Here is a 27,255-nt window from a genome sequence, read left to right as displayed (position 1 = left end):
CTTCAGTTAAATAAAAAAATTGTGTGCTATTCACATGATGTTTGAGAAATGGAATTTATTTTTGTCTGTGGGTGTTCTTTATGATCTTTGAGGTGTTCCTATTCTGAACTTGAAAATATTTCGTGATAGAGACAAAAGTAATCTGCAAAGTCTTTTGCCAAGTAATTGGTTTCTTGAGCTTGTTTAAGAACTGGAGTAGTTTATTTTTGTATGGAAGCATAAGATAACGATGATTAAGGTACAGATGCCAGGTCTAGCTAATTTATGCTTGTTTTGTTGGTTAGTCTCAAATCTTTATATGCTGAACCAAGTGCTGAGATGTAGTGGTCCACTCTGGTGATTAAAACTCTTCCTAATTCATAGCAACCTAGTACTACTGTCCTCAGTCTTCTACATAAGATAGCAAGTCAGAATTTTATTTAATCACTCCAGCTAATTTCATTTCTTTCATCTCTGATCGATCTTGTTTTTTCACTTTCTTTCACTTTTCCTTGGGTAAAGTGCTAAAATAGGTTGCTACCAATAACATCTGTCACCTCAAGTGAAGGTAAAGGGCACATTAAATTCTTTGTGAAAACAATGTTGTTCCTTCAATATTTTTTTGCAAAGCTGTTCATTAGTGCCGTTAATAATGCTTAAGGTTTTATCTTCAAGGTTGCAGGTCTTTATTTTTGAATGAACCCAAACCCACCTGGTAGCACATATGAATCCAGAAGTGTAGAGGAATTTCTATTTCAGATGCATTTGCAGAAGCCCATATGCATGTTTTCTCCAAATTACAGGAGGAAAGGCCATGTATTAGAAACTGGGAAGGGCAGGATTGAGCTTTGGGGGGCAGAGTGGTTTTCAAAACTGCCCTCTTATTAAACTCTGTGGCAGGTTCCTGATTTAAGAGTTCCATTTGGTGCTTTTTGTAAGTGAAAGGTGAGGTTTGGACTTCCCAAGTGAAAGTGAGTTTGTACAGCTTTGGGTGTTCAGGGGAAGGACTGTGGTCATTATTGCTTCAGACAAGGCTTGTTGGGGCGAGCAGGACATTGCTAGATGGTTGTATCTTTTGTCTACTCTTGTGAAGAAGTCTGTTGTGATGGATAAACTGGTTTGCACAATTACCATATTGACTTTCTCCATTCCCTGGTAAGACTGTTCCAGCATATTTGCTGTCATGGCTACAAGCTTTCATTTCCAGCCTAAATTTGTTCCTGACTGACTTGCATATTTAACTTATCTGTCCTTCATCTTCCCTTTCATATACTAAGAGAACAATTGTTTTCTGTTTAGTCTTTGTTTTGTTAGACTAAACAAATCAAACTATCAAAGAGATGTTAACAATTTCTGAAGCTCTTTTGGCACCTGTTTCATTCATTTTCTTTCCAGCTGAGTTTCTAGCAGTGATTTTCTCAATAGCACTAACACTCCTTGGCTATATTGTTATGCTTTTTTAGGGCTGTACTGCATAGTGTGCTAGTCATTCTTTGAGCAGATAATAAATTCAAATCTGAATTCCTACTACTGAGTTCTAAATTTATAACAAAAATGTAGTCCTTAAATGTGTGACTTCTCAGTATGTATTGTTCAATTTGCTTTTGCGTTTGTTGGTCATGTCCTCAATGTGAACCAGCTGTCTTTGGTATTATCCTCTGTAATGATAGTGACTCTCAGCTTTTTAATAACTTCCATTACAATGGTCTGACTTAACATTGTAAATGAATAAGGTAAATAAAGTTTGTCCTAAAAATGTTCCCTGAGGAGCTGCACTCATAACATCCATCAGCTCGGTAATTTCCCATGTCTGTTTCAAAATGCTTTGCTGAAATATTAATAGACTGCTTCTACCTTGTTTAGAAGAAGCACTTATCATGCTGAAATGATAGCAGATTTAGGTTGTTTTGACTCTTTTCTGTTACTTTTATATAATTAAATGTTCTTACTCTCAAAAAATAATTTGAAGCCTTGGAAGCTCCTGTAGGCAGTAAGTTAACATGTCCATAGTTACATGTTTTTTTTTTCTTTAAACAAGTGCTACAACTGATGTTTTCAGGCAGAGGGGGCCACTTTTAATGTCACAGCTATAAAAATGTTTGCTAGCAGACTATATGCTGCATGTACCAGCTCTTTGAGATTTGTGGGATGTAAATTAGATGGTCTTTCCAATTTGAGGAAATTGAGCTCTTGGGTTCTGTTTTCATTGAAACTATGATAATTTGTTAATTTTATGTTAATAATCAACATTCCAAGTATTCAGATTACATCTGGAGGCCTTACTTAGTTTTCTCTTTGCTTGATAATAATTTCAGGTATTTTTTTTTTTCCAAATTGAACAAATTTAAGGCTTCCACCAGACCTTACCACTCTCCACAACAACCTGAAAGGAGGCTGTAACACTGAGGGTGTTGGTCTCTTCTCCCAAGTAGCAAGTGATAGGACAAGAGGAAATGGCCTCAAGTTGTGCCAGGGGAGGTTCAGATTGGATATTAGGAAAAAATTATTCATGGAAAGGGTTGTCAGGCATTGGAATAGGCTGCCCAGGAAGTGGTGGAGTCACCATCCCTGGAGGTGTTTAAAAGGTGTTTAGATGAGGTTCTTAAGGTCATGGTTTAGTGCTAGAGTTAGGTTAGGTTATGGTTGACTCAATGATCCTGAGGGTCTCTTCCAACTGAAAATATTCTATGATAAGTAAAGAGAGTCAACTTTAAGTAGCTCTTTCATTTTTTAGTTTTCAAAACTTACTGGACTAAGACCAAATTCCTTCCAGGCCTGCTTAGACGAATCTTTATCCATGCAACTGAGCATCACTCAGCTGAATTTCTTTGTCATACATCTGCAGCATTTTACTAAATGAACATATGTGTATGTATACACTTAAGGGAGTGGAGCACCTCCCTTATGAAGAAAGGCTGAGGGAGCTGGGTCTCTTTAGTTTGGAGAAGAGGAGACTGAGGGGTGACCTTATTAATGTTTATAAATATATAAAGGGTGAGTGCCACGAGGATGGAGCCAGGCTCTTCTCAGTGGCAAACAATGATAGGACAAGGGGTAATGGGATCAAGCTGGAACACAAGAGGTTCCACTTAAATTTGAGAAAAAACTTCTTCTCAGTAAGGGTGACAGAGCACTGGAAGAGGCTGCCCAGAGAGGTTGTGGAGTCTCCTTCTCTGGAGACATTCAAAACCCGCCTGGACATGTTCCTGTGCGACCTCACCTAGGCGTTCCTGCTCCAGCAGGGGGATTGGACTAGATGATCTTTTGAGGTCCCTTCCAATCCCAAACATACTGTGATACTGTGAAAGGCTGAGGGAGCTGGGTCTCTTTAGCTTGGAGGAGATGGAGGGGTGACCTCATCAATGTTTACAAATATATGAAGGGTGAGTGTCATGAGGATGGAGCCAGGCTCTTTTCGGTGACAACCAATGATAGGACAAGGAGTAATGGTTTCAAACTGGAACACAGGAGGTTCCACTTAAATATGAGAAGAAACTTCTTCTCAGTGAGGGTAACAGAACACTGGAACAGGCTGCCCATGGAGGTTGTGGAGTCTCCTACTCTGGAGACGTTCAAAAGCCACCTGGACGCCCTCCTGTGTAACCTAATCTAGATGTTCCTGCTCTGGCAGGGGGATTGGACTAAATGATCTTTTGAGGTCCCTTCCAATCCCTAACATTCTGTGATTCTGTGATTCTATATATTTGTTTAATCTGACTTTCTTCTGCTTCTTCTACCTCAGAATGTTACTGCTAAGATGTTGGTTCTACATTATTGGGGGGAGGCCATTAGTATTTAAACACGGTGTAGAAGGGAACTATTCAAGGCTCATCAGTGAACAAAACAAAATTCAATATTTGAAGTGTGTGTTAGTAACATAGCTCTGATGTTAATTCACTTTGCAAGAACTGCTCAATCTGTACATAGGCTTTTTTGAAGCAAATTGTTGCTTGTTTTTTAATATTAATTGAGGAACCTTGTAGCAGAATTACAGTTTAAATAACCATTAAAAAAATATTTTTACAGATTGTTATTCCAAGGAGTCCTTTTCAGGCCAAAGGATTGCTTCTGTCATGCATAGAGGACAAAAATCCCTGCATATTCTTTGAACCTAAAATACTTTACAGAGCTGCAGGTAAATATTTATATGCTGTATTTTTCAATAAAGCAACATTTTTTTTTTTTCCCCCCATGTATGTTGATAGTCACAGTAAAACCAATACTGTAGCAGAAGTCTTGACTTGTTTTGTCTCCAGTTATGTTTGGGATTGTGTTTTTAGAGGAACTGTAAGAATAAGATCTCTAAATTTGGCTGCACATATAAATGAACATTTACAATCTGCTTCATGCTCAGTTAACTTTGGAAATGGGATGCTTTGTACAGTCTTGGGTTAAAAAAAAAGAACAGAAGTAAGAGGAATTGTCCTTTATCAAATTGCAATATATATTTGGCAGAAGTTAAACTGCTTTCTTTTTGATAACTCTAGATACTAAGTTTTGAGATCAGTTTTTATTTTTCCAAAAGACTTGAACATTACCATTTTCCCAAAGTTAAAATTTCTCTGAAGTGCTTAGTTTCAAAAAATCTTGAAAATCTGCCTCCTTAGATTTTAACCTTATGTGGAAGGAAGTTTGATTGCCATTACTTTTTTCATTTGTTTTAGATACAGTGAACTTTCTGGTTCAAAGAAGTTTCAACAGCTATCATAAGTAGCATACAAGAACAGAGTAATGTGAAGATGATAGTGATATAGTTGGTTGTAAAAAATTAGCTTGTTAATTGTTGGATTAGAGAAACTGGACTGAGAATAGATAATGGACGTAAATGAATCTTGCATGTGGAGATAGGCAGAGTGATTGAGTGAGCAACCGATAAAACAGAAATCAAGCCATCACTTACCTTCAGTGTTTCTGTCATACAGCCTTATGTACCAACTATGCTTGGATCTGTCAATCCAGTTTATAAGTTGACTTTGCGTGTGGGCTGAAGTTGAATGAAGGACAAAGTGTTTGTATTTTACTTTGGACCTTTTAACAGCACTTTTCCATCAGTGCATCCATTTTCTTAGTAAATTTATCCTCTTTCTAGAGAAGAGAACCGAAGAATAACAAGTGAAAGATTTAGAAAGTAAACATAAAAGCTACCAAAAAAGGGAGAATAACTCAGGAACAAATAGGATATTTACTGGGGAAACTGTTCATTTGCTTTCATGTTTTCAAAAAAGACCCAGCAATATATTTTTTTAAGTGCAACTATTTCTAATTTTTAGTGTGGTGTGATGTACCCAAAGGGTGTTGCATTCCTTAAGGTCAGTGTGTTTTGAGACCTCACTGAAATTTAGCAATAAAGACTTCTGGCCCTTCATTTAGATGAAATAGTTTTGAAAGTGAACTTGAGTCTTAGAGTCCTGTTAAACAAAGGAAAAAAATGGGAGTTGACTATACCTGTGTCTTTAAAACAACCATTTTTTTTTTTCTCTCCCAATGTTTGTAAGTCACAAGTATGGACTGTAGAGTTAATAAATTCCTGCTTTCATAGTGAAATGATGGGCTGCACATCAATATCACACAGCTTCTTTGAATATAGGGAGCTCTCTATATTTGAGGAGATGACTTTTAAAGGAATTTCTGGATTGTCTATTGAACATAAATCAGCCTTGCAACTGAAATCTTGAGTAAAGTCATAATGAAATAGTGGTTAATGTGGTTTAAGTGCTGGTCAGTAAATAACTGCAGCGTTGCTGCAAGATGATGTTGGTAGTTTCTTAAAGACTGTGATTTCTTCCTACATTCCATGGCCTGATTTTCAGAGCCATTACCTACATTTGTCTTAAAATTTCTAAGAACAGTTAGTGATCTAGGCTGAAATTTATAGTACATTTGTGTCAACATGTGATGAGGATGATTGTGACAGCTAACTTCTTTCATTTTGAGACAACTTTGAGTGGACTTTTAATTATTTCTATACTATAAAGCAAGAATATTATGTGGAAGAGTTTTAGTATTTCTTTTAATTTAAAACCTTTACCTCTGGCTTTGTTAGTTCCTATTCTTAACTGTTTAGCTGTCCTTTGTGGATTCGGGCAGCTTGTCCTGGAAGAAGACTGTCTGGGAATTACTTCCAGAAAATTAATCTCTTAAAGTTCCTTCTTATGCTGCTGGCCTTGGTCAGGGTTTTTTGCAATTCCACCATATAAATGAAGTGGCCTAGTGAATTCTGAAATGGACCACGGTCATTACGGTTGTTTTTTGGGTCCAGAGGCAGCAGCAATGAGACACAGGCCTGATAAACAAGAACAGGATAAATGGTAGAAAGAATAATCTTGAAAATGCAACTGTCTTGTGTTTTGAGTAGAGCAAATCTTTATAATATCCCATATGAATGTGTTGATTCTAGCAGAAGAAGATAGTACTGATTCAGAAATTTGCTTTCACAGGAAGCTTGAACTGTGTATGCATTTCTTGTCTCTATTAGTGTCTCAGAATACTACATGGTCTTCCTAAGGCTGGGAACATGCAGGCATTCCAAAATAAGAGACAAAATGGCGTCAGATGTCCTCTGTTGCTTTATTTATCTCTGGTGGGTTTTTTTTGGTGTATGGGGAGCACGGTGTGAGGATTTATTGCATTTTACGAGAAACTTCCAATTTGATATATTTTTAGGAGAAAGATGAGATAATACTAGTATAATATGGTATAAAACCCCACCCAAGATTTGGGACCTCCTTGTTCCAGACAAAAACTCATTTTCTTTATTCCATGATGATGGCTAAGGCATTGAATAATGAAATTATATTGCCCCTACCATTAATTCTTTTGTTCTAACTTCAGGTGAAGAGACATATTTGTTGCAGAGACCTTAATGACTGATGTTGCAGTGGGTGTGTAGGTACTTAATTGAAAAATTAAGGTGTCAAAGATGATAATGGAAAGTAGTATTTTCTATCTGTAAAATTAATGTAGGCATTTGAGCTTCATCATTCTCCTCTAATGGAGTTTCTTTTCTCCTTTTGAGGCCTCTAAATAACTATCTGTGATATTTTGTTCAGAGCTGTTAGTATCTTTGAAATTTCAGCTGAAAATAGGCTGTAGATGGGATAGTCTTTAAAACATAGGGTATCTGTCCTTGTTCTCCTTGTTCATGGGGTTTGAAGCTTGTGATGCTTTGTTTAAAACAAACAAAACAAGACAACCCCCCTGCCCACTACACTCCAACCAAAGAAAAAACTATGCCCTCCACTTTTGCTTCCAAGTGTTGCAATCATGGTTGAAATCAGTTGTTGAATGCTAGAGGTGAAAGATAAAATATATCTGGCTTAGGATGTAACCTGAAGTTGCTTTTTGAGAATGTTAATCAGGGTGCCAGGTCATTGCTGTTTTATGGAAACTCTTATGCAGGACCAAGCTTGTGATTTTGCGTCTGATGCACACCTCCAAGGAGCTATATAGATCCACCAGTTTCTTTCAAGGTTCCCTCTGTGTGTGTGTGTGTGTGTGTGTATTTTTTGTGGGTGGGTGGGCTTTTTTGTTTGTTTCTTTGTTTTTTGGTGGATGACAGGGCAGGTTTCTCAAGATTCAAGCACATATTTTTTTCATAACAGTGAAGGCATTGCAAAAAAAAAAAAAAAGAGAGGAATCTTTCGAAGTGTTTTGAAACAAAAGTCTGATCCTCAAGGAAAATCAGAACTATAGCACAAAATATTTTGGTGTGACTATCACATGGATATCGTGGTGGGTTTTTTTTTTTGAATAATGATTTTAGCTGGATGTCACCCCAAATGAACATAGATTTGCTTGTATGCTTATTTAGACGAGAGGTAAAACTAACCATGTGATAACATGAAAATTCATTTCTATATGCTATTCAAACATGCATTTGCTCATACAAGGTACAGTAATAAAATTTGGCCTTAAATCTTCACTTTAGTCATCCCTTGGAGAAGGGTGGATATCAAAGCAGCATTGCCTTAAGTTTGCAACATTCATGCTGTGGTGTATCGAGGAGAAAAGGCAACTTCCAAAATGAAGAACAGCTTTGCAAGAACAGTTTGAAAACATTTTCCATTTGATTCAAAAAGTATCTCAACGCCTTAGATATCGAAGAGCTGTAGTAATACCAACACCAAAAGGAGGGAGTGGACTTAAAGCTAAGATCTCAAACCTTGTCTGGCCATCTGTTAATAAAGTTTTAAAAGTTACAGAGGAGAACTTTCTATTTTGCTTGAATGAAATACAGTTGATAAGTTTAATATTCTGCATTAGCTCTGATGTGCAACCACTTTGAAATAGTCCCTTATATACAGATATGTGTTTATGTATAGGTATGTTTAATGTTATCTATGTACTTCTGTTTATATAGGTATAAATGTATGTAAGACAAATGTCATGAGGCAGTAACTAGATCAGAAAAGTATACTTAGCATAGTAGAGTTGTAGCAGTAATTGCAGATTTCTTCTTCCCATACTCTGCAGCAGTGCAGTGTCCAGCTGTGGCTGTTTCTGTTACACAGCCACCCCTGTTTTCCAGCAGTTTGTTTCGCAGGACTTGCTGTTCCTCAGTGTGCCTGGGCTCCTTGGAATGCTCACCCTTACTCTTTGTTTACTTGCGTGGACAGGACAGGGCCACCACCAGCTTGGTTATATGGATGTGGAGGGGGAATGACAGCGTTTCTCCCCCTGGACAGGTCTTTTCCTTTCACACCTCTGCAGTGGATGATCTCAGCCAGTCTAGCAGCCCTACGTGGTTCCCCTAGAAGACAGAACAGCTTCTCACTTGCCTTACTCCAGGCCCTGCTGGTAGCTGGTGTTTGGGACACATGCTGTTCCCACCCCAGCAGCTGGTGGCTGAGACACCACTTGCTCTTGTAGCTCACACCACAGGCCCAGGGTGTCTGCACCCTGGTTTGAGCCCTGTTGCTGGCCCAGTGTCTTGTCTTCTCATGCTGGTCTCACCAGCAGCTGGCACTTAGTCCTTCTTGCAGCTCACACCCGTGCACAGGATGGAACTTAAAAAGAAGCTGGGCCTGACCACTGTGATGAGGCACAGGGCTCAGTCAAACACACTGACTGTCCCTGTTTCATGCGTACCAAGCCCCTTCTATAACGCTTTCTGTTCTCCACCTTGTTCCTCCCAAGCTCCTTCCCCTTCACATCCCCTTATGAGCTGGTGTAGTTTCATGCACCCCCTCCAACACCCTGGGCCCTCAGGTTTCACAGAATCACAGAATGCTAGGAATTGGAAGGGACATCAAAAGATCATCTAGTCTAATCCCCCTGCCGGAACAGGAACACTTAGATGATGCTACACAGGAATGTGTCCAGGCAGGTTTTGAATGTCTCCAGAATAGGAGACTCCACAACCCCCTTGGGCAGCCTGTTCCAGTGCTCTGTTACCCTCAATGAGAAGAAGTTTGTGTGCTTATCAGTTGCAAAGTCCTCTTTTGCCCATAGTTTCTTGATAGGCCTCACTTGGTGTGCCTGACCGGGTTTGTTTCTTGTCTTTGTCTCTATTTGTCTTCAGATGTGTTTCTGTATATTTTGTATATAGCTTCTTTTTCTTTATCATTGCATGGGACGTCTTCCATCAGATAATCTTACTGAAAGAAACACTCCTACATTCCCCATACTGTTATCAATAAGTGGGACTGCCTCCCTCATAATTTCTTGGTTAGGCTTATGTCCCTGCGTGTTCCTCCTTATGGCTTCTCTGTCTTCCTGTTATCCCCTTTTGCATTGAGAAGATCCTTGTCTGAACATACTTAAAGGACCAGGAGAGAGCTCTCCTTCCACATAACCGTACAGTGGTCATCAGAACTTTTGTGTTTTAGTTTGATATAAAATTAGAAAGGACCAAAGAAGTGTAAGCCTTTTTGGGTAGAAGTTGACAGTTAAATATACAAGTAGGCATATAGAGAAGAAATTCTGTTGCTGGTTAATTTGAGATTATAGTGATATTGAAAGTGCCATGGTGATGTCCCCCTGAATGTCGGAGACACTAAGAAAATACCCGATTTTAAAAGAAAAAGGAGGCTTTGATATATAAAAAGTAGTTAACAGCCTGTGCAGTGTCAAGAGCACATAATGAATCAAAGGAGAAGATGAGTCACCTTGACATTATCAGGTTTAGACATCTTGCGGAGAACCTACTCTGATGTTTTTTGACCTTTTCAGTTTCATTTAATTGTACTATATATGACATTGGTGGTGTAGAAATAAATATGACTTGCATCAGTGGTTGTTATAGAGACAAGACAGGTAAGATGAGAAAACACATGTTTTCTTTCTGCTGTTTAGGTTGCTCTTTTAGAAAAACCAACAGATGGTGCAGCCTGTTAATATTAACTTATGATGGCCCTTGTCCTCTGAAAATTACAACTTCTGGTTAATTTTTTCTTTGAAATGTGTATTTGAAATATTTGCTTTAAAATATTTTATTTATGTCTTCAGTAATAGATGAACGAACTGCTATGTATAAACACTATTGTCCTCATTTGGTTAATTATAACGGAAGAATTTGCATGGAGTAATTTCATATGCTACTTTTCATTATTGTTAGTGGAGGGAGGAGTTTTCGCAAAGGCATTTGAATAAAATCCTGCTAAATCTGGACTTCCCTCTAAATTTTTGACAAGCTGAATTTTGCATTTAAAAGTGTCAGGAATTCTAGATGAGGTCATCCAATGGGCATCTTGTTGCAGAATGGTTTAGCTGGAGTTTTTGTACTAGTGTATTTAATTTCCCTAAGTGGATAAAGCCATTGCAGAGAGAAAGAGCTCTTTTTATATCATGTACACCTTCCTGTTCTTCCTCTGGTTCATTCCAGTGTCACTACAAAACCTTCTCATTCATGTTGGTTGCCCGGGTTTCCACTGGCATCTTTATAAGGTTCTTGTTCTCCAGGTTTCACGTAGATGACAATCCCCTGAAAAGGACAGTTATGCAATGCCAATTAGTAGAGCTGTGGATTTCATTGTCTTTCAGGATCTCTGCTTTCTTTTGCCTGAGGGTTTTACATTGTGCCAAATCTGCAGAAGCCTGGGCTGCTTCACTATCAACATCTGATCTTGTGCTATGTTTAAAAGCACCTTGTGTTTAAAATCCAGTTTTTATTCTTTTTTCCATGATTGATTGGACCTGTGTCTTGAATTATGCTGAAAAAAGAGCTCCTGTTCTGTTTTTAGGAAGAATGATTTAGTTAATATGTATGTCTCCTCTGAGTTATCTCTAACAGAAGCACAGGCAGAAACATTTTTACTGTGAGGGTGGCCAAACACAGGAACAGGTTGGCTAGAGCGGTTGTGGTGTCTCTGACCATGGACATACATGAAACCTGACTGGACACGACCCTGAATGACCAGCTCTAGGTGACCTTCCTTGGAGCAGGGGGCTTGGACAATGTCATCTCCAAAGGTTGCTCCCTATCTCAGCCATTCTGTAATTCTGTGAATTTATAGTATTTATATCATTACTGGCAAAAAAAAAAAAACAAAAAACAACAAACTACTGTAATTAAAAAAAATATATATTCGCTACTTGATTTATTGCAAAGTTATGTTTATAACTTGTATGCCAGGAAAAAACCTTAGGTCATTTTACTTGTATTGGATCTGCCATATCAATAAAGCAAAAACAGAAAACGCTTCATTTCTCCTTCTTGTGTGTCTCAGTAGAATTCTTTATCAATAAGCAATTTTTTTCAGAAGGAACTCAATAACTGTTTTATGAACTATGAAATATGTTAACAAAAAAGTAGAGTACCTTCTTTACAAATCAGTTTTGTGTATTTAGGAAGAGTTGAGTAAGATTTTTTTTTTTTTTCCACTTATTGCTAGAATTTATTTTAAGGAGTGTTATTTGACTTACTAGTGCATAGACAAGTTCACCATTAGACCAAACATTATTTATTTTAAATTTTAAAGTATGGGTATCTTTTATCACAGTTTTAATCACTAAACCAGTCAATGCATAGTGCATTGGAGTGCAACTAGTACAACTGACCTAGCATGTTTCCATCTGAAAACTAGTAAATGGGTCTTAAGTTCAGAGCAACCACCTTAAATTTCTTGAGAAGAAACATGCTTAATTTTTGTCTAATCTAGTTATGTATTTTTTTGTGAATAGATAACTTTTTTAAAAGCAAAAATATTTAGACTAATTTAGAACTACTATAATCACAAGTTCTTGCTGACACTTCCTGTGTAGGTTCTGAAAACTTTTTCCCTCTATTTAGACATAAGTGTGGGACACCATTCTTGACAGATATCAGAAGGGCATGGGCACAACTTTTACTTCTTGTCTGAATATTGAAGTATTGTTTCAAGGCTCTGTTGATGCTTACTAGAATTAAATGCAGTGGTTTCTTGAGATTTTTTTTTTCAGTTGTAGCAGTGTCCGTCTCCAAATCTGGTGCTGATATTTTGACTTGGAGTACAGCAGGACTTATTACTATCATTGATGTGTATATGTATATCTTATTGCTGTAGTATATAACATAAATTAAACACTACACTGAATGTGTTTTTAACAGTATAATTAAAATATTTTTAATTACAGCTAAACCTTTGAAATTAAGGCTAATACTCAATGTGATTTTTGTCTATTCTTTTAGATGACATTAACACTGAAGAAACTTTTTAGTGTATATTTTTATGGGATAATATTCAATAGTAAAGGAATGTAATGCTTATTTTTCCTTTTTTTATTTATTCAGTGGAACAAGTTCCGGTGGAGCCCTACACCATTCCACTATCTCAAGCTGAGGTGCTGCAGACGGGCAGTGATGTGACACTCGTGGCTTGGGGCACTCAGGTCAGTCCTGTTCCTACAAGTTACTTGTCATACAGCAGAGCCTGGGCTAAGGGTTAGGTGCTGTTTGAATAGTGTTGCATTCAGGCTCAGGTGCCAGACAATAAACTGTGTGTGTGTTCCACCAGTATCACAGTATGTTTGGGATTGGAAGGGACCTCAAAAGATCATCTAGTCCAATCCCCCTGCCGGAGCAGGAATGCCTAGGTGAGGTCGCACAGGAACATGTCCAGGCGGGTTTTGAATGTCTCCAGAGAAGGAGACTCCACAACCTCTCTGGGCAGCCTGTTCCAGTGCTCCATCACCCTTACTGAGAAGAAGTTTTTTCTCAAATTTAAGTGGAACCTCTTGTGTTCCAGCTTGATCCCATTACCCCTTGTCCTGTCATTGTTTGCCACCGAGAAGAGCCTGGCTCCATCCTCGTGGCACTCACCCTTTATATATTTATAAACATTAATAAGGTCACCCCTCAGTCTCCTCCAAACTAAAGAAACCTAGCTCCCTCAGCCTTTCTTCATAAGGGAGGTGCTCCACTCCCTTAATCATCTTTGTTGCCCTACGCTGGACCCTCTCCAGCAGTTCCCTGTCCTTCTTGAACTGAGGGGCCCAGAACTGGACACAATATTCCAGATGTGGTCTCACCAGGGTGGAGTAGAGGGGAAGGAGGACCTCTCTCGATCTACTAACCACCCCCTTGTAATACACCCCAGGATGCCATTGGCCTTCCTGGCCACAAGGGCACAGTGCTGGCTCATGGTCATCCTGCTGTCCACCAGGACCCCCAGGTCCCTTTCCCCTACACTGCTCTCTAATATGTAATTTCCCAGCCTACACTGGAACCTGGGGTTGTTCCTGCCCAGATGCAGGACTCTGCACTTTCCCTTGTTAAATTTCATTAGGTTATTCCCCGCCCAACTCTCCAGCCTGTCTAGGTCCCGCTGGATGGCAGCACAGCCTTCTGGCGTGTCAGCCACTCCTCCCAGCTTCGTGTCATCAGCAAACTTGCTGATAGTACACTCTATTCCCTCGTCTAAATCGTTAATGAATATATTGAATAATACTGGCCCCAGTACTGACCCCTGAGGCACTCCACTAGATACTGGCCACTATATGCTTGAAGAAATGATTACCAGTGTTTATATGAAACCTGCTTTTTATTGTATAAGATTTTACTCATTTTTGGTTGAGGCTGACTTGACTCTGGAAATGTGGAAGAGGTACCGGTGCAAGAAGTTAATATTTTATCCATAGTTATGAAAGTGATACATTTAAGAATGGGGCACTGGGATGTGACACTGGGTTGGGCAATGGGAAAGGAGAGTTCAAAGTACTATGCTGAAAGAAAAGTACAGATTTCTACTGCATCATTTAAAGTGCAATCTGGGATTCCCTGTATACAGAGGGTTAAAATCCACTGAACATTTAGTATTAATTGGGGTCAATATAGTTTTGATTCTAACAGTTATATTTCAAAGCTGTTCAAGAATATGACTGGACAACCCTCCATCCCAAATTAAGATGTGCAAATATTGAAAAATCTGGTAAAAAAAAAAGTTTGTTTTTAAGAATTATAGAAGAGAAATTTGAATCTAATTTGGAATTGCCAGAAAAATATTTTTGTTGCCTTTAACCTATAATTAAGAAAATTGCCATTTTCCCAGCCTGATTATATCTGAGAAGCTTTTAGAGGAACAAGTTTTACAACATTCATCACAAGACTATTGAATTGATCTCTGGGCTTGTGCCTTTATTTTTTCTCTTTTTGTTTGAAATCTGTAATCTTCAGTGCTTTTTTGCAATAGTTTCATTATCCTCAGACTATTTGATCTCCTTTATATCTGTGGTTATTCTTACTAGTCTCTGATACTTTACACTGGTATTAAATTACAGACTCCTTCAATATCTTTACTTGTACTTGTTTGCCCAGCAGAAAACAGTTTCTGTAGTTCTCTGTTCACTTTTGAAAGTGCAAATTTTTGCTCTGTTAAATAATCTCAGTGTCCATCATATTTCCCAAAACTGACTTAATAAAGTAATGGCTTCATAGCTGGCTGTGGAGATTTAAAAATATCCTGAGTTTATCCAGTAGGCAGTAGTGCAGAGAGGACTTGGAGTGATATCCTTCAAAAAACCTGTGTACTTTGGAGCTTGGAAAGTGTAGGCCAGGTGTTAAGACAGGCATCTTTTGGTGTGAATAATAATAGGAGGGATGTGCAGACCTAATCCAAGTTTAGGAGCTGCCCAAACCACAGGTGTGGCTGTATGATACAGCATGAGGACACATCCTTGGTGCATATGCAGTAAATCCAGCGTGTTCTGGATGCGTCAGGCTTCTACAGATCAAATATGTTCAGTGAGTTTGTGCTGAGGGCGTTTGCAGGCTGCATACATAAACCTGGAACTCAATTGATAAATGTGCAACCAGTCCAGAGTTTATTGTCGATAGGCAGAGTGGTTGCACGTGCTCACTGTTTACTTCTTGTATGATTTTGGATGTTGGGTAGTTGCCTGGCAGCTGCTGCCCTGGTGGGGTTGCCTGACGCTTGATTTCCTGGGTGATACTAATGAAGGGTGGTAAAGGCTTTTAGTTCATCTCCAGTTGTGCTCAGTGTTTTATGGTCATTAACTAATCCTTATTCTCCGTGAACTCAATAAACATTGTCACTTACACATCAGAGAAATGGCAAAAACATCCATCCTGTGTGTTGTGTTGAAAACTCTCAAACCCTTGTATTACAACCACAGATGTATTAGAAGTTTACACGAAACCACTGCAAACTATGTTTTCTTTTTATTGTTACAATACTTGTGTTTATTTACCGTTTAAAATAGCCCTTTGGTGTTTAGCTATTCATATTTGCATTATGTAGATGCATGTTTAATTCCTTAAGCATCTTGTTTCAGCATAGATTTTTGTGCTATATAAAATTTAATGTTCATCTAAATTGCTTGTTGGGGTTGGTCCTTGGCCTCCAACCCCTTACGTGTGCCTAGAAGTTCCTCAATGGAGGTTATCTTGTCTCAGCCCAAACCTGTATTATGAAACATTCTAACAATAAGGAAAACATCAGAATTTATTGACATCATGTTGAGAAATTCTTTTCTACCCTCACATCTCATGAGCAAATAATTATTGCTGATATATTTATGGAGTATAATCTGAGTTGTAGTCAGAAGTTATTTTCTGTGTTGTAGCATTTGCTTGCTAATGTTTGTTTTAGGGAAGCCAATGCTTACAATACATTTTGCTTAAAGTGTCAAGATACAACTTTGAATCTATGTAGTGTTGCTTTCTTCTCAGTTCATATCATAACATACATTATGAAAAGGATGCTAATAGATGTGGATTTTTTTACATCTACTTCAACAAACTTATGCTGCTAAATTCATTCCTTGACTGGTGGATAGTGAATAGCATGTATTCTAATTCAGTACAAGCCTCTTGCTAGAGGGGAATACTTTTTTTGTTTTAGTAAAATGTTAATTATAATAATCAGATAATGCAACATTTATAGTGTTAGTATTGAACTATGTTGGAAGACCAGTGAATGGTCACATTGTCTTATTATTCCCAATATGCTTTGATTATGGGGGTCAGGACTTCATGTTTACAGTTAAGTTTTTTTTATGTGGTACTTACTGTCTCGCCTAACTGTTCAGTAGATAATGCTTGGAGATGATTACTTGCTAATCTATTGTACTTCCAGTGAATTGCAGTAAGTGTAGTTACTAGGGCTGTTTTTGAAAGTTTGTGATGCTTCTTGCAGAATTGTGTGACTGCTACGTCAAGATACAAAAACCCTATCCTAATCCCCAAACTGACTACAAATATAAAATAGTGTACCCTGATACTGTTCACACAAAGATACTTCTCTAGAAAGCAACAGGGTTTTTTTTTAGCGAGAGTTCATTGAAGTTAGTTTTTGAAATGGTGCTGAAATACTAGGCATAATGTAAGTAGTAAATGAGAAGAATGAACTGAGTAATAAATGCTTATTAGATTACTGAATAAAAAAGTTTCTGCTAAACATGCAGGTAAAAAATCGCTGCTTGTATTCAGTATATGTAATTTAGTACATCGTAAAAAGAAATTAAGTGTTTACTTAGTGATAATATGTTGCTTTTTCAGGTACATGTGATCAAAGAGGTGGCATCAATGGCTCAAGAAAAGCTTGGTGTGTCCTGTGAAGTGATTGATCTGAGGACCATCTTACCCTGGGATACAGAGACTGTTTGTAAGGTAAGGAAATGATGCTTGTTAATTTAAAACCACAACAAACAGATAACCATAGGGCTGAGAAGAGCTGTCAGCTTGAAAAAGGTGTGTGATTCCATCAAGTACCTTCTCTGCCTGCAATTTCTAATTTAAGGCAATATGGTATCAGATCTGCAGCTCTACAGATGTTTAAATAGGGGAGATCAGGCACACCTCCTTATCTGACTATATACAGGTATCTGGAGTATCTTAATCCTATAGACAAGTGTTTTGTCATTCTCTAGTTGCTCAGTAAAGGATTTGCTCTTGGTCAGGTAAAGTATAAACAGATAAAATGTGATAAAGGGAAAGATGGGCCATTGGTCTGCTGCTCTATGGCAAAGCTTGTATTTCTCCACAATGTGAATTTTAATGTTGCGTTTGTCTGAGGTACTGCCAGCGGGCCTGGATGGAACAAACTCTGGGAGGAGAGACCCATGTTGGGTGTCTGCTATTGGCCGTATCCTAGTTTCTGGTTGTGGATGTGTAGCAAGCTCTGTACTTACATGCATAGCTATATGTTGCTTTGTGTAAGTTTGAGCTTCTCAGTTCAAGTGTTTTCAGTGTTTGTTTGCAGTGTATTTCTTATTACTTGGCCATACTTTCTGTCTTTTAAAAATGAAATGTCTTGAGTTGTCATCAATATGAAGAGAAATTTGGGTAGTAATAAATCCTTTACAGTCTCTTCCAGACAAAATTATTCTCTTTGGTAGATATTTTTTCTTTAAAGAGTTGAGCTGTCATTCAATGAAAACAAAGCATCTCTTTGAAAGAGCAGTTAAGTCTGTTTCATTGGATTGGACCTCCACTGAAACGCTGTGGGGGAAAAAAAGTAGCTTTGCTTAGAAAGTGCAAAGCTTTAGTTGTACATTGTTTTGCAAATTTGTACTTTAGATAGTGCGTGAAGGTTTTCACCTTATCTTCCATCCTGAACATCTTGTAAGGTAACTGTGGCATAAATAAAAAGATGGAACAGATTAACAGACTTAAAGCAACAGGTCGATGGGCTTACTGTTAAGAATTAAAAGTGAGTTATTTTGATAGAAATATAGTGCACATTGTCAAGGCAGTTCAGCTATTTATTATAATAAATACCAAATAGTTAATGTTTTTAGTAGTGGTCTTGTGTTACTACAGCTGCAAGTTGGCCAGTCTGATGAGATAAATGTTCACTTATCTTCTTCTGTAGATCTTGTCTGTTTTGCTCAGCTGAAAATAATTAGTGGCGTACATTTGATACTATGCAACACTGAAACTTCTAAACTTAATTTGTATCCTGGACAGCTTTTAAGGTAATCTTCAACAGAAATAGGTGGAAGTGATAGTTGTAGCTGCTTGCTGGAGCCTCATCCCAAGAGAAACTGTGTGGTGCAGTTGCAGCAGACAGCAACGGCTCTGAGTCTGCTCAGGTGACGGGACTTGCTGTACTTCAGTTATAACTTTCCTGAGATGTCAGTGTCAGTGACCAAGAAAGCGTGGTAGAAAAATTGGCCGTGCTAGAGGAAGTCCTCAGCTGTCCATTTGTCTGCTTAAGTAACTCTTTGCAGGCTCTTAATAATGAAAATGGGATTGATTCTACTCCAGTCTGGCCAATAAGCAAATCACCAGCTGTTACATGGCTGCCCTTTGTCTTAGACTGTTACTTATGTCAGCCTCCACAAATCTCAGGACAATTTTTTGTTTTCCCTCATCTTACATATATGCTTAAAGTATATGGCTATCACCTCCTTGTCCTGTTGGATGCAGAGGAAGAGGATGGTGTATGTGATATATTGCAACCTTATTGCTGTTCTGCTTGTGTTGGGATGCAGGGTCCTCAGCTGATGGGCACCTGGTTGTGATCTTATTAGAGAGCAGGACTTTGGGTTTAGATGTAAAAACATATCCCTCGGTTTTACTTCTGGGAGTGATGCCCTTGGTGATCAATACAGGCTGTTACTTGTGTGGTTGTAACCACGCAAGTGGTTGTGGTTGTAGTGTGGTTGTAGCATGGAGGGTGTTGGTCTCCCAAGTAACAAGCAAGAGGACAAGAAGAAATGGCTTCAAGTTGCACCAGGGAAGGTTTAGATTGGATATTAGGAAAAAATTCTTCATGGAAAGGGTTGTCAGACATTGGAACAGGCTGCCCAGGGAAGTGGTGGAGTCACCATCCCCGGAGGTGTTTAAAAGACATGTAGATTAGGTTCTTAGGGACGTTTTAGTGACAGTGCTAGGTTAACAGTTGGACTTGATGATCTCAAAGATCTTTTCCAACCAAAACGGTTCTGTGATTTTAGTCCTTGGCCTGCTTCCACTTTTATCCCCTGCACACGCACATCTCTGTTCATGTCTTTCATACCAACCTTAACACACCTGTTACAATTCTCCATGTTATTTTGATTCTCCTGTCTGCTGGCTCTTTCTAGAAGGTGAGGAGCCTTATTGAGCTTCTTGTAGGCTGCATGATTGTTCCTAATCATGTGCCTAACATTTGGGTTCCTTATGTTCCACATGGGTCAGTGTCATGAAGCTGTAATAAAGGAATTGAATTTTACAGAATTAATGTGCATTTGCCAGTCTAATATGTTTTGCTCTGCAGGCTAAGCATAACTTACCCAAGAAATGCTGCATTTTTATATAGAAATATTCTGTGAATTTTCCTTATCAGTCTATGTAATTTTAAACAAAATCAAGGACCCTTCATGGTTGGTGTTGGGGATTGGGCAGGCCTCATAACCTTAATTGTTACTATCTTTAGCAATGAAATTACTTTAACACTGAAGTTTTCAATGCAGCTATTTCAAAATGAGATGCTTTACTTAACTGGTAATATATGCAACTTTAAGACTAATTTGAGAGCTGTGGTGAAGGCATGAAGAAGGATGGGATGAAATGGTTAGTGCTGTGGAGATGAGAAGTAATATGTCAATTTCACTGCAAATCTAACTGCTTAGTCTGCTTTTTGTAACTGTTTCTATATAGAAAATTACGTCATCAAAATACATATTTCATAAAGCTATGAGAAGTTATACTTCACAACTGCCACCAGAGGCCTCTTTTTAGCCAAGTTAAGCAGCTGCATTGACTTGGCATTTCTCCTATGAGCATGTTTATGATATATAGCTCTGAGTGAAACATAAATAAACGTAAATAATATAGTGAACATCAATAAGAATTGCTGCCTAATTGTAGTGGTGTTTTTCTTTGCGTTTTTAAGATTTTGAGATTATGTTCAGTTTTGAAGTAGCTCAGCATTACTGCCCAGGTTAAAGCCTCCAACCATTTAGGGACATGGTTAATGCTAGAGTTAGGTTGTGGTTGGACTTGATGATCCTGAGGGTCTCTTCCAATCAAAATGATTCTATGATTTGTCATCTGCATGAAAAGGAGATGAGAGTGCACCTGCCTGGAGCAGACTGCCATGGACTTTGAATGGAACCCAGCAGTAATTGAAACCTTCTCTTTGGTACAATTCCTGGATGGGTAAATGTGCAAACAGGGTCTAGAGAGTTCCTTTGTCAATCATCAGGTGTCTAAGAATGAGTATTGAAGTTTGAGCTAGGTACAGTAGCTTATAGAGCTTTTTTAGAGAAAGGAAATCTCCTGAGGGTCATTCATCCCAGCTATTTCAGCAGCCTATTTGGGGATGAGATAAATTGGCCTCTGGAAATGTCTTGGTTTAGAAGTTAAAAAAAAAAAAAAAGTTAAGGGAGCCCTGATTGAGTGTAGCCTAAAGTCCAGTGAGATAAATTGCACCCTCATTCCGTAGCTGAGATGTCCTTTCTGTCAGCAGTAGGTGTCATAAGCAGCTGGCCTGTTTAAAAAAAAATCTAACTATCTTTGCTAGAATAGAAGTGAAGAATGTGTGTGTTTGTATATTTATATAAATATATATAATTTTTTTTTTTTATTTAAGTCTTCATTACTGTTTAACTTGGGAAAGCTTCTTGTGAAAGACATCCTTCCTTACTTAAAGGCAATAGATACAAACCCTGTTTCAAGGTTCTCTAGCATTCTTAAAAAATTGCTTACCCATACCTGCTCTGGATCAAGAGAAGACATTGATTTTACAGGCTAACAGCTTAAAGACATACCAGAAATATTTTTTCGTTGCTTAAATTAGTTCAGACCTGTTTTTTATACTTTGTTGCTTTTCACAGAAATCCAGACAGGTAAAAAGTGAAACTACATAAAATGTAGTATATTCCTTAGTTGTCTATATTCAATCAAAGTTTTTCATTTTGAACACATTTCAAACTGCTGAAACTGTGACTGCTGTGCATATGTTGTTTGACAGGCTCAATACTGTGAAAGCTTGATGTGATGTCTCTGAGATTTATATCTGTCTTTTCATGTGCTTAGAAAACTAACTTCTGAAAGGATTATTTTTCTGAATTTTATCAAGTGTTTGTTCCAGAGAATCTTATTTAACATCTTGATTTTTTGTTTTCTTCGGAAGATAACAAGGACTGTTTTTAATATATCACTTACTTTGTGCTTATATGCTTAGGTTTGAGCTAGTGTGCTTGTATGTCATGATCACTTAAACTTGGACTGTTCTGAAAAGATTCAGATGACACTGAAAGTGTCACTAGTTGAATCGGCCAGTTCTTGATGCCTTTTGCACTGCACAGCTTTTTAATAAAACAGCTTTTTAAAGATGAAGATGGGAACCCTGAACCTTTTCCTTTTGGAGGGTGCCCTCCTTGCAGGAATGATCACATTCCCTTTTGTTTTCTCTCTTACTGTTTTCTGGTGCTTATTCTGTGTGATTTAGGGTAATAACAGCAACAGAATCTGAGCAGGCTGATCCCTCAGTTTATCCTGTAGTTTGCCAGCAAGATCACACCTCAGGGATATGGAAGATGATTGGACTGGAGAACCCATGTGCTGACAAGACATTGAATTCAGGTCTTGCACCTCTTTAACATGTGCCCTTGCCACCATCTCTAATGGGAAAGCTGAGTAGCTCCTGAGATTTTGTACCCAGGGCCATGTGACTTTGCTGTCAGTTCAATGTTGGCAGATTATCAGCATGCTCAAAGCACACTTCAGTCTCTGAAGGATATAGTTTGTTGTGGTTGCTTAGGCAGTGAAGCCTAAAGGGCTGTACGTATGAGTTGTATGTTTAGGTTCTTAAGTAAACCTTTCATCATGCCTTAGTTGAGAAGCCTGGATCCACTGCAGACTTGATGCACTGAGTGTCCTATCCTGCTGTCTTTGTGATCTGCTTTTGTGCCCATGTCAGGTGGCTTTTTGCTCTCTATACACAACATTGCAATGTGATGTACTGTGAGATACCTGTGTGGTTACATGTAGTTATTTTAGGTTGTTGACTTGAGCAAATTTTTTAAACTTTTTTTTTTTTAGGACATTTTTGCTCAGTCACCATTGCCACTTCAGCCATGTGGAAACAATGCAAGATCTCAGTAGTGTCATACAGCTGTCTTCATTTATAGATCTGTTCCTAAAAGGAAGAATAATGGTTTTATTTCTAACTCATTTTTCATCATAGAGGTTGGAGATTTCCCTTACAGAGGTGGAAGCAAGCCTTTTGCAAGGCAAGTCCATCAGCAATTTACTTTTTTGAAATAGAAATAATTTTTTTATACATTAAACCACACGCTGATCTGTAATATGTCTAAAGCCTTTCACAGGAAAAATCAAATAGATTATACAGCTTCCATGTACATAAAGCTCAAGTATAGTGCTTCTGCATGAGATATGATGCAGTTCTTTGTGCTTTACCTCTAGAGGATTGAAAGTGAAACCAACATCAACTCCCAATATGTAGCTCAATAGATCAACATAAGAAGTTGTGTTGTTATGTGTTAGAGAAGTGTCATAAGCTTGTTCAAAGAGTATGTGCTGCCTTTGCTTCCTTAGGAAATGTAACAGCAAAGGCTGCTTTTAGATTACTGAGACTCTTGTTTGTATGCACATTCTCAAAGCACTATGTCATTTCATAGACCAGTGAAAAATTTGGTAAGACTCTTGTTTACTTGGACAGTCTTCACTGATTTCTGATTAAAGCTCTTGCTTTTATTCCCCAGGGCTGCAGTAGGAGTGATACAGTGGTTATGATTCAAAGAGAGAGGAGTTAGCTGTCCACAGAGTGAATTACTTTTTTTTTTGAGAGAGAGAATGCATTCCCTGTGCTTGTTTTGACATCAGCATCCTACTTACTTGTGTTTAATGTATATATGAAGGAGCTGGAATCAGGAGTGATCTCTGCCCTTCATACCTTCAGCTGTAAACATGAACACATTAAATTAATGTGCTTCTCAAAATGCATTGCTGATAACAAAACCCCTGCCTTGACCATGCTCTGCTGACTCCCCAGATGTTGCATGTGCATCCAGTCATCTGCATCTGCTGCAGCCACAGCAAAGACATCAGTTCCTATCCAGGCAGGTGACATTTCCCTACTGCTTGATTGATCAGCTGTGTTGTTATTGGAGGGCTAAACTATCATAAAGGGTGCTGCTGCTCAAGAAACCAAAACATGACATGTATATGAAATATCTAAAAAATTTGTTACTTTATAACCTACAAAAGTATTTAAAGATACTTTTTCTCCCTTTCAGAAATTAAATTTTCAGACATAACTTCTTTTTTTTTTTTTTTTTTTTCCTGCATTATACTTAACAGATTTGCTTGGAAGCTTTGCAGAGATTAGGCTATGTGGATTTTTTAGTCTGTGAACTTTTGGGTGGTGTGTTATTGATTAAAAAGCCAAGGGCACACTTCCCAGTGCTTCACTGGTCACATTCAGGGTAAAATTCTGTGGTTGTAGTGTCTTTTATATTTAAATGCATGTGTTACTGGAAGTGGGAAATCTACCTCAGGATTAAGTACTCTTAAGGAATTGTGCAAGTTACTGTATTTCATTCACCCTCAATTGAGCTGAGCATGTTATTTAAACTTTAAATTGATTAGTATCAATCTGCCATTTTCACTTTTGGAAGCGAAAGTTTGCAAATGCAATGTTTTTTTGCTTTTGTATTATTTAAATGGCAGGTATTTGCCATGCAAAATGATGATTTCCATTTGTTACCTAATTAGTTGTATCTTAACTTTCTCTGAGCTGTTGCTGCTGTACTACAAAGAAATGCTGAGAATTATTCTTCATGTCTTAGTAATAAAAGCAGTGTAAACTGAACTGCAGTATTAAGGGCTTGTGGGTAACAATGAACCTGGATAACTGTGAATTTCACGAGAAAATAGTGTCTTTGCAGAAACAATTTATGCATTGACGTTATCAATGATTGTAATTCTGAATTTGCTTCTTTAGGCCACTGTACTACAGACAAGTGAAGGGGGTGGATGTTCTGGGCACTTGGTGCTGCTTTGCTCTTCTCTAGGAAAGGTTCTGCAGACCTCCCCATGGAGGTTGGCATCAGTGCTCGGCAGGCTGGAAAAACATCTGCCCTCTCGCTGGAAAGGGTGAATATGAACAAAAGAGAACGCAGCTGCAGTGGGAGCCAGTGGGTAACACGGCCTGGGGAGCAGATCAAGGCAAACTCTGTGCCTTTTTTCCCATCGAGGGTATTTGATGGGAGCCGTTTCTACAGTGTGTATTAGAGCTCTCTCCTTAATGCACCAGTGGCATTTTTGTCACCTGTTGTCATTAAAGTGATTGAATAATTGTCAGTAGTAGACCCTTGGTGTCCTATATTTAATAGGCAGCATGTCCTGGCAGAACTGTTGGTCTAACAGTTTGTTGTTCCCATTACTTTAAGTTTACTTCATCTAATTGGACTGTGAATAAAGGAAAATCAAGATCAGCGAGCCTGATGTGGGTTTTTTATTCATTAACCGCACTCAGCAGGCATTGAACTGTACAATTGTAATGCAGGTATCCTGGAATCAGATTTATGTTTCTTGGCTCTCTGTTCTTGATCTTTTGCCATTTTACATGTTGCTCCTTGGTTTTCTTACTGAATGGATCTTGTACCTATAAAATGTGATTAAAGTTGTACTTCTTGCATGATGACAGTTAACTTTGTCACTATTTCCATAAGAAACTTGTGTCTTTTGGTCTTGTAGTTTCAGGTTGCTAGAGCATGCTCTGTGGGCTGTTGCTTGGCTTCCAGAAGCAGAGCACTGGAACTGTGCTTGCAGGCAGTCATTTTAAAGTTATGAGAATATTTAACCATTTTAGAAATGAGTTATTCACATCTTTTGCTCTTTTATATTTCAAGAAAGCCTTGAATCTTTTTTGTTCCTCTGCATCTTGCTTCAGGGAAGTAACTCAAAGCTGAGGTGTTGTTTGTATATATGTAGTTTTGTTTTCTCCTTCAGAGAATCACAGAATGTTAGGGATTGGAAGGGACCTCGAAAGATCATCTAGTCCAATCCCCTGCCGGAGCAGGAACACCTAGATGAGGTTACACAGGAATGTGTCCAGGCAGGTTTTGAATGTCTCCAGAGAAGGAGACTCCACAACCTCCTTGGGCAGCCTGTTCCAGTGCTTCCTCCCAATATAACAGTGTTGTCAATCTTTAAATTCCTGTGTCTGGTTTTCTTGTATGTATTGATAAAGAGTGTAATTATCGAAAACCTTGATTAAATAGAAAAAAGGCATTTGTGTGTTGTTTCTGTTAACATTGAGTATAGTGCTGATGATGTGGTCCATGAATTCCTCAGAAAACCTTTTCCCTTTTGCCCACATTTCATATTACAAGCTTCAAATTTAAAGGCACTTGTGTAAATATAAGAGTAGTGATGCGTAGTCTATAGTTAGAAGCTATTTTATAGCTCAGATATTTTTTTTAATATTTTTTTCCGTTGCAACTGGTGCTGATTTAATTCTAATGGAAGTTGGGATGAAGTTCCACCATGGTAATCATGTATGAATCATTCTTCCATAGAGATAATTACTACCTCTCTACAGTATTACCTTTCTTTAAATGTCTATAGCTATTTATCCTGCTATTATCACTTAGTTGAGTTAGCTACTTTTTTAAACTAGTTTAGGATTCAGATGCTATAGATTCTCATTATTTGTGCATTATTAACCTTTATCCCAAGAGAATGTAGTTTTAATATTTCTGCAATAATTTTGTAATGTTTAATGCTGACATTTGTGACGCTAAGATTTATTCTACTTTTTACTGAGTTATTGTGTAATAGCATGTGTATTCATAGCATAATGCATTGTATTTGGCTTACTGTAAATATTTTTCTTTTCACAATGAGATTTCTCTGAAGGCAGTCTGAAATGCTTATGATTCAAACACAGATTGCAGAGACCGCGTAGACTGCAAATATTTCCAAATATAAATGTTGGTTTATTTTTTAATAATCTTTATTTTTCATTAAGATATTTACTTTTATTTTTTTTTTAACAAAGATCTTAGAGCTGTGCCATGTAGGATGACAGGTTAAATGCTGACCTGAATAGATATATTAATTAGACTTAGTTTTCATTATGCTGTTACTTTTTCCAGTGCTACTAATGTGGGACTGGACAAACCATTTACTTCCCTACTATCTTTGTTCTGTGCTAAAGAGGCTGTACTTATGGACTGCTTTCAGTTTTGGCCTGCCGCACAACAATACTCACCAAAATCAAAGGCTTTATTCTAAATAAACTCCATATATTCCATAGTAACTTCTGTTGTTAAGCTACTGTGGAGTACTCCTAAAATGCCCCAAATCTCCTGAAATTTTTTAGCCTGTTTGACTATTTCCCCCAGCAAATCTGGTGAGCTGAATTAATGCATGAGATCCTGAATGTTTATTTACCTAATTGACTCATTATGAGAGAAAACAATTATTTTCTTGTGTATTATCCTGTGTTTTATATATATATATTTTTAGATTAGTAAAGTACCAGAAGGTCTTAATCTGAAGCAATCTAAAATAACCATGTTAGGCATTAGAAAAATCTTTATTGCTTTTAAAAATCAGGTGATGTGAGAAGAATTGTTCATTTGGCCTAAATGTCATGAAGAGAAGAGGCTGCCAGCATTATAAATACTTACGCTGATGTAATTTCAAGATCATGAAATTCATTCTTTGTTGCATTTGAACCGTATATGAAGTATTTATCCATTTATCTAAGCAATAGTCTGTTTAAACTATTGTTACATTACTTAGATTAGCAGTGCAGTGTGCTTTAAGTTGAAACTGTACTTTGGTTAATGACTTGCAGTTTCAGACTTGTTATTGTTTACAGGGAATGCTAATCAAACTTTACAGATGAGAAAACCAGTAACTGGTGATTTATAACA

At 37.9% G+C, this 27,255-nt stretch overlaps 1 protein-coding gene across 1 annotated transcript in view; it reads left to right on the top strand.

Moving 5' to 3' along the window:
* BCKDHB (branched chain keto acid dehydrogenase E1 subunit beta) overlaps positions 1 to 27,255 on the top strand; it is a 116,686-nt gene that overhangs the window by 23,499 nt on the left and 65,932 nt on the right. Inside the window, exons 6-8 of the mRNA XM_082047859.1 lie at positions 4,006 to 4,114; positions 12,689 to 12,786; positions 16,913 to 17,023. Coding sequence (XP_081903985.1) covers positions 4,006 to 4,114; positions 12,689 to 12,786; positions 16,913 to 17,023 — 318 coding nt within the window. The remainder of the gene's footprint in view (positions 1 to 4,005; positions 4,115 to 12,688; positions 12,787 to 16,912; positions 17,024 to 27,255) is intronic.

This window comes from Streptopelia decaocto, assembly GCF_964273445.1.
Source record: "Streptopelia decaocto genome assembly, chromosome: 3".
NCBI lineage: Eukaryota > Metazoa > Chordata > Aves > Columbiformes > Columbidae > Streptopelia > Streptopelia decaocto.
Note: the sequence above shows the minus strand (reverse complement) of the source record. Positions and strands in the feature narration are given on the sequence as shown.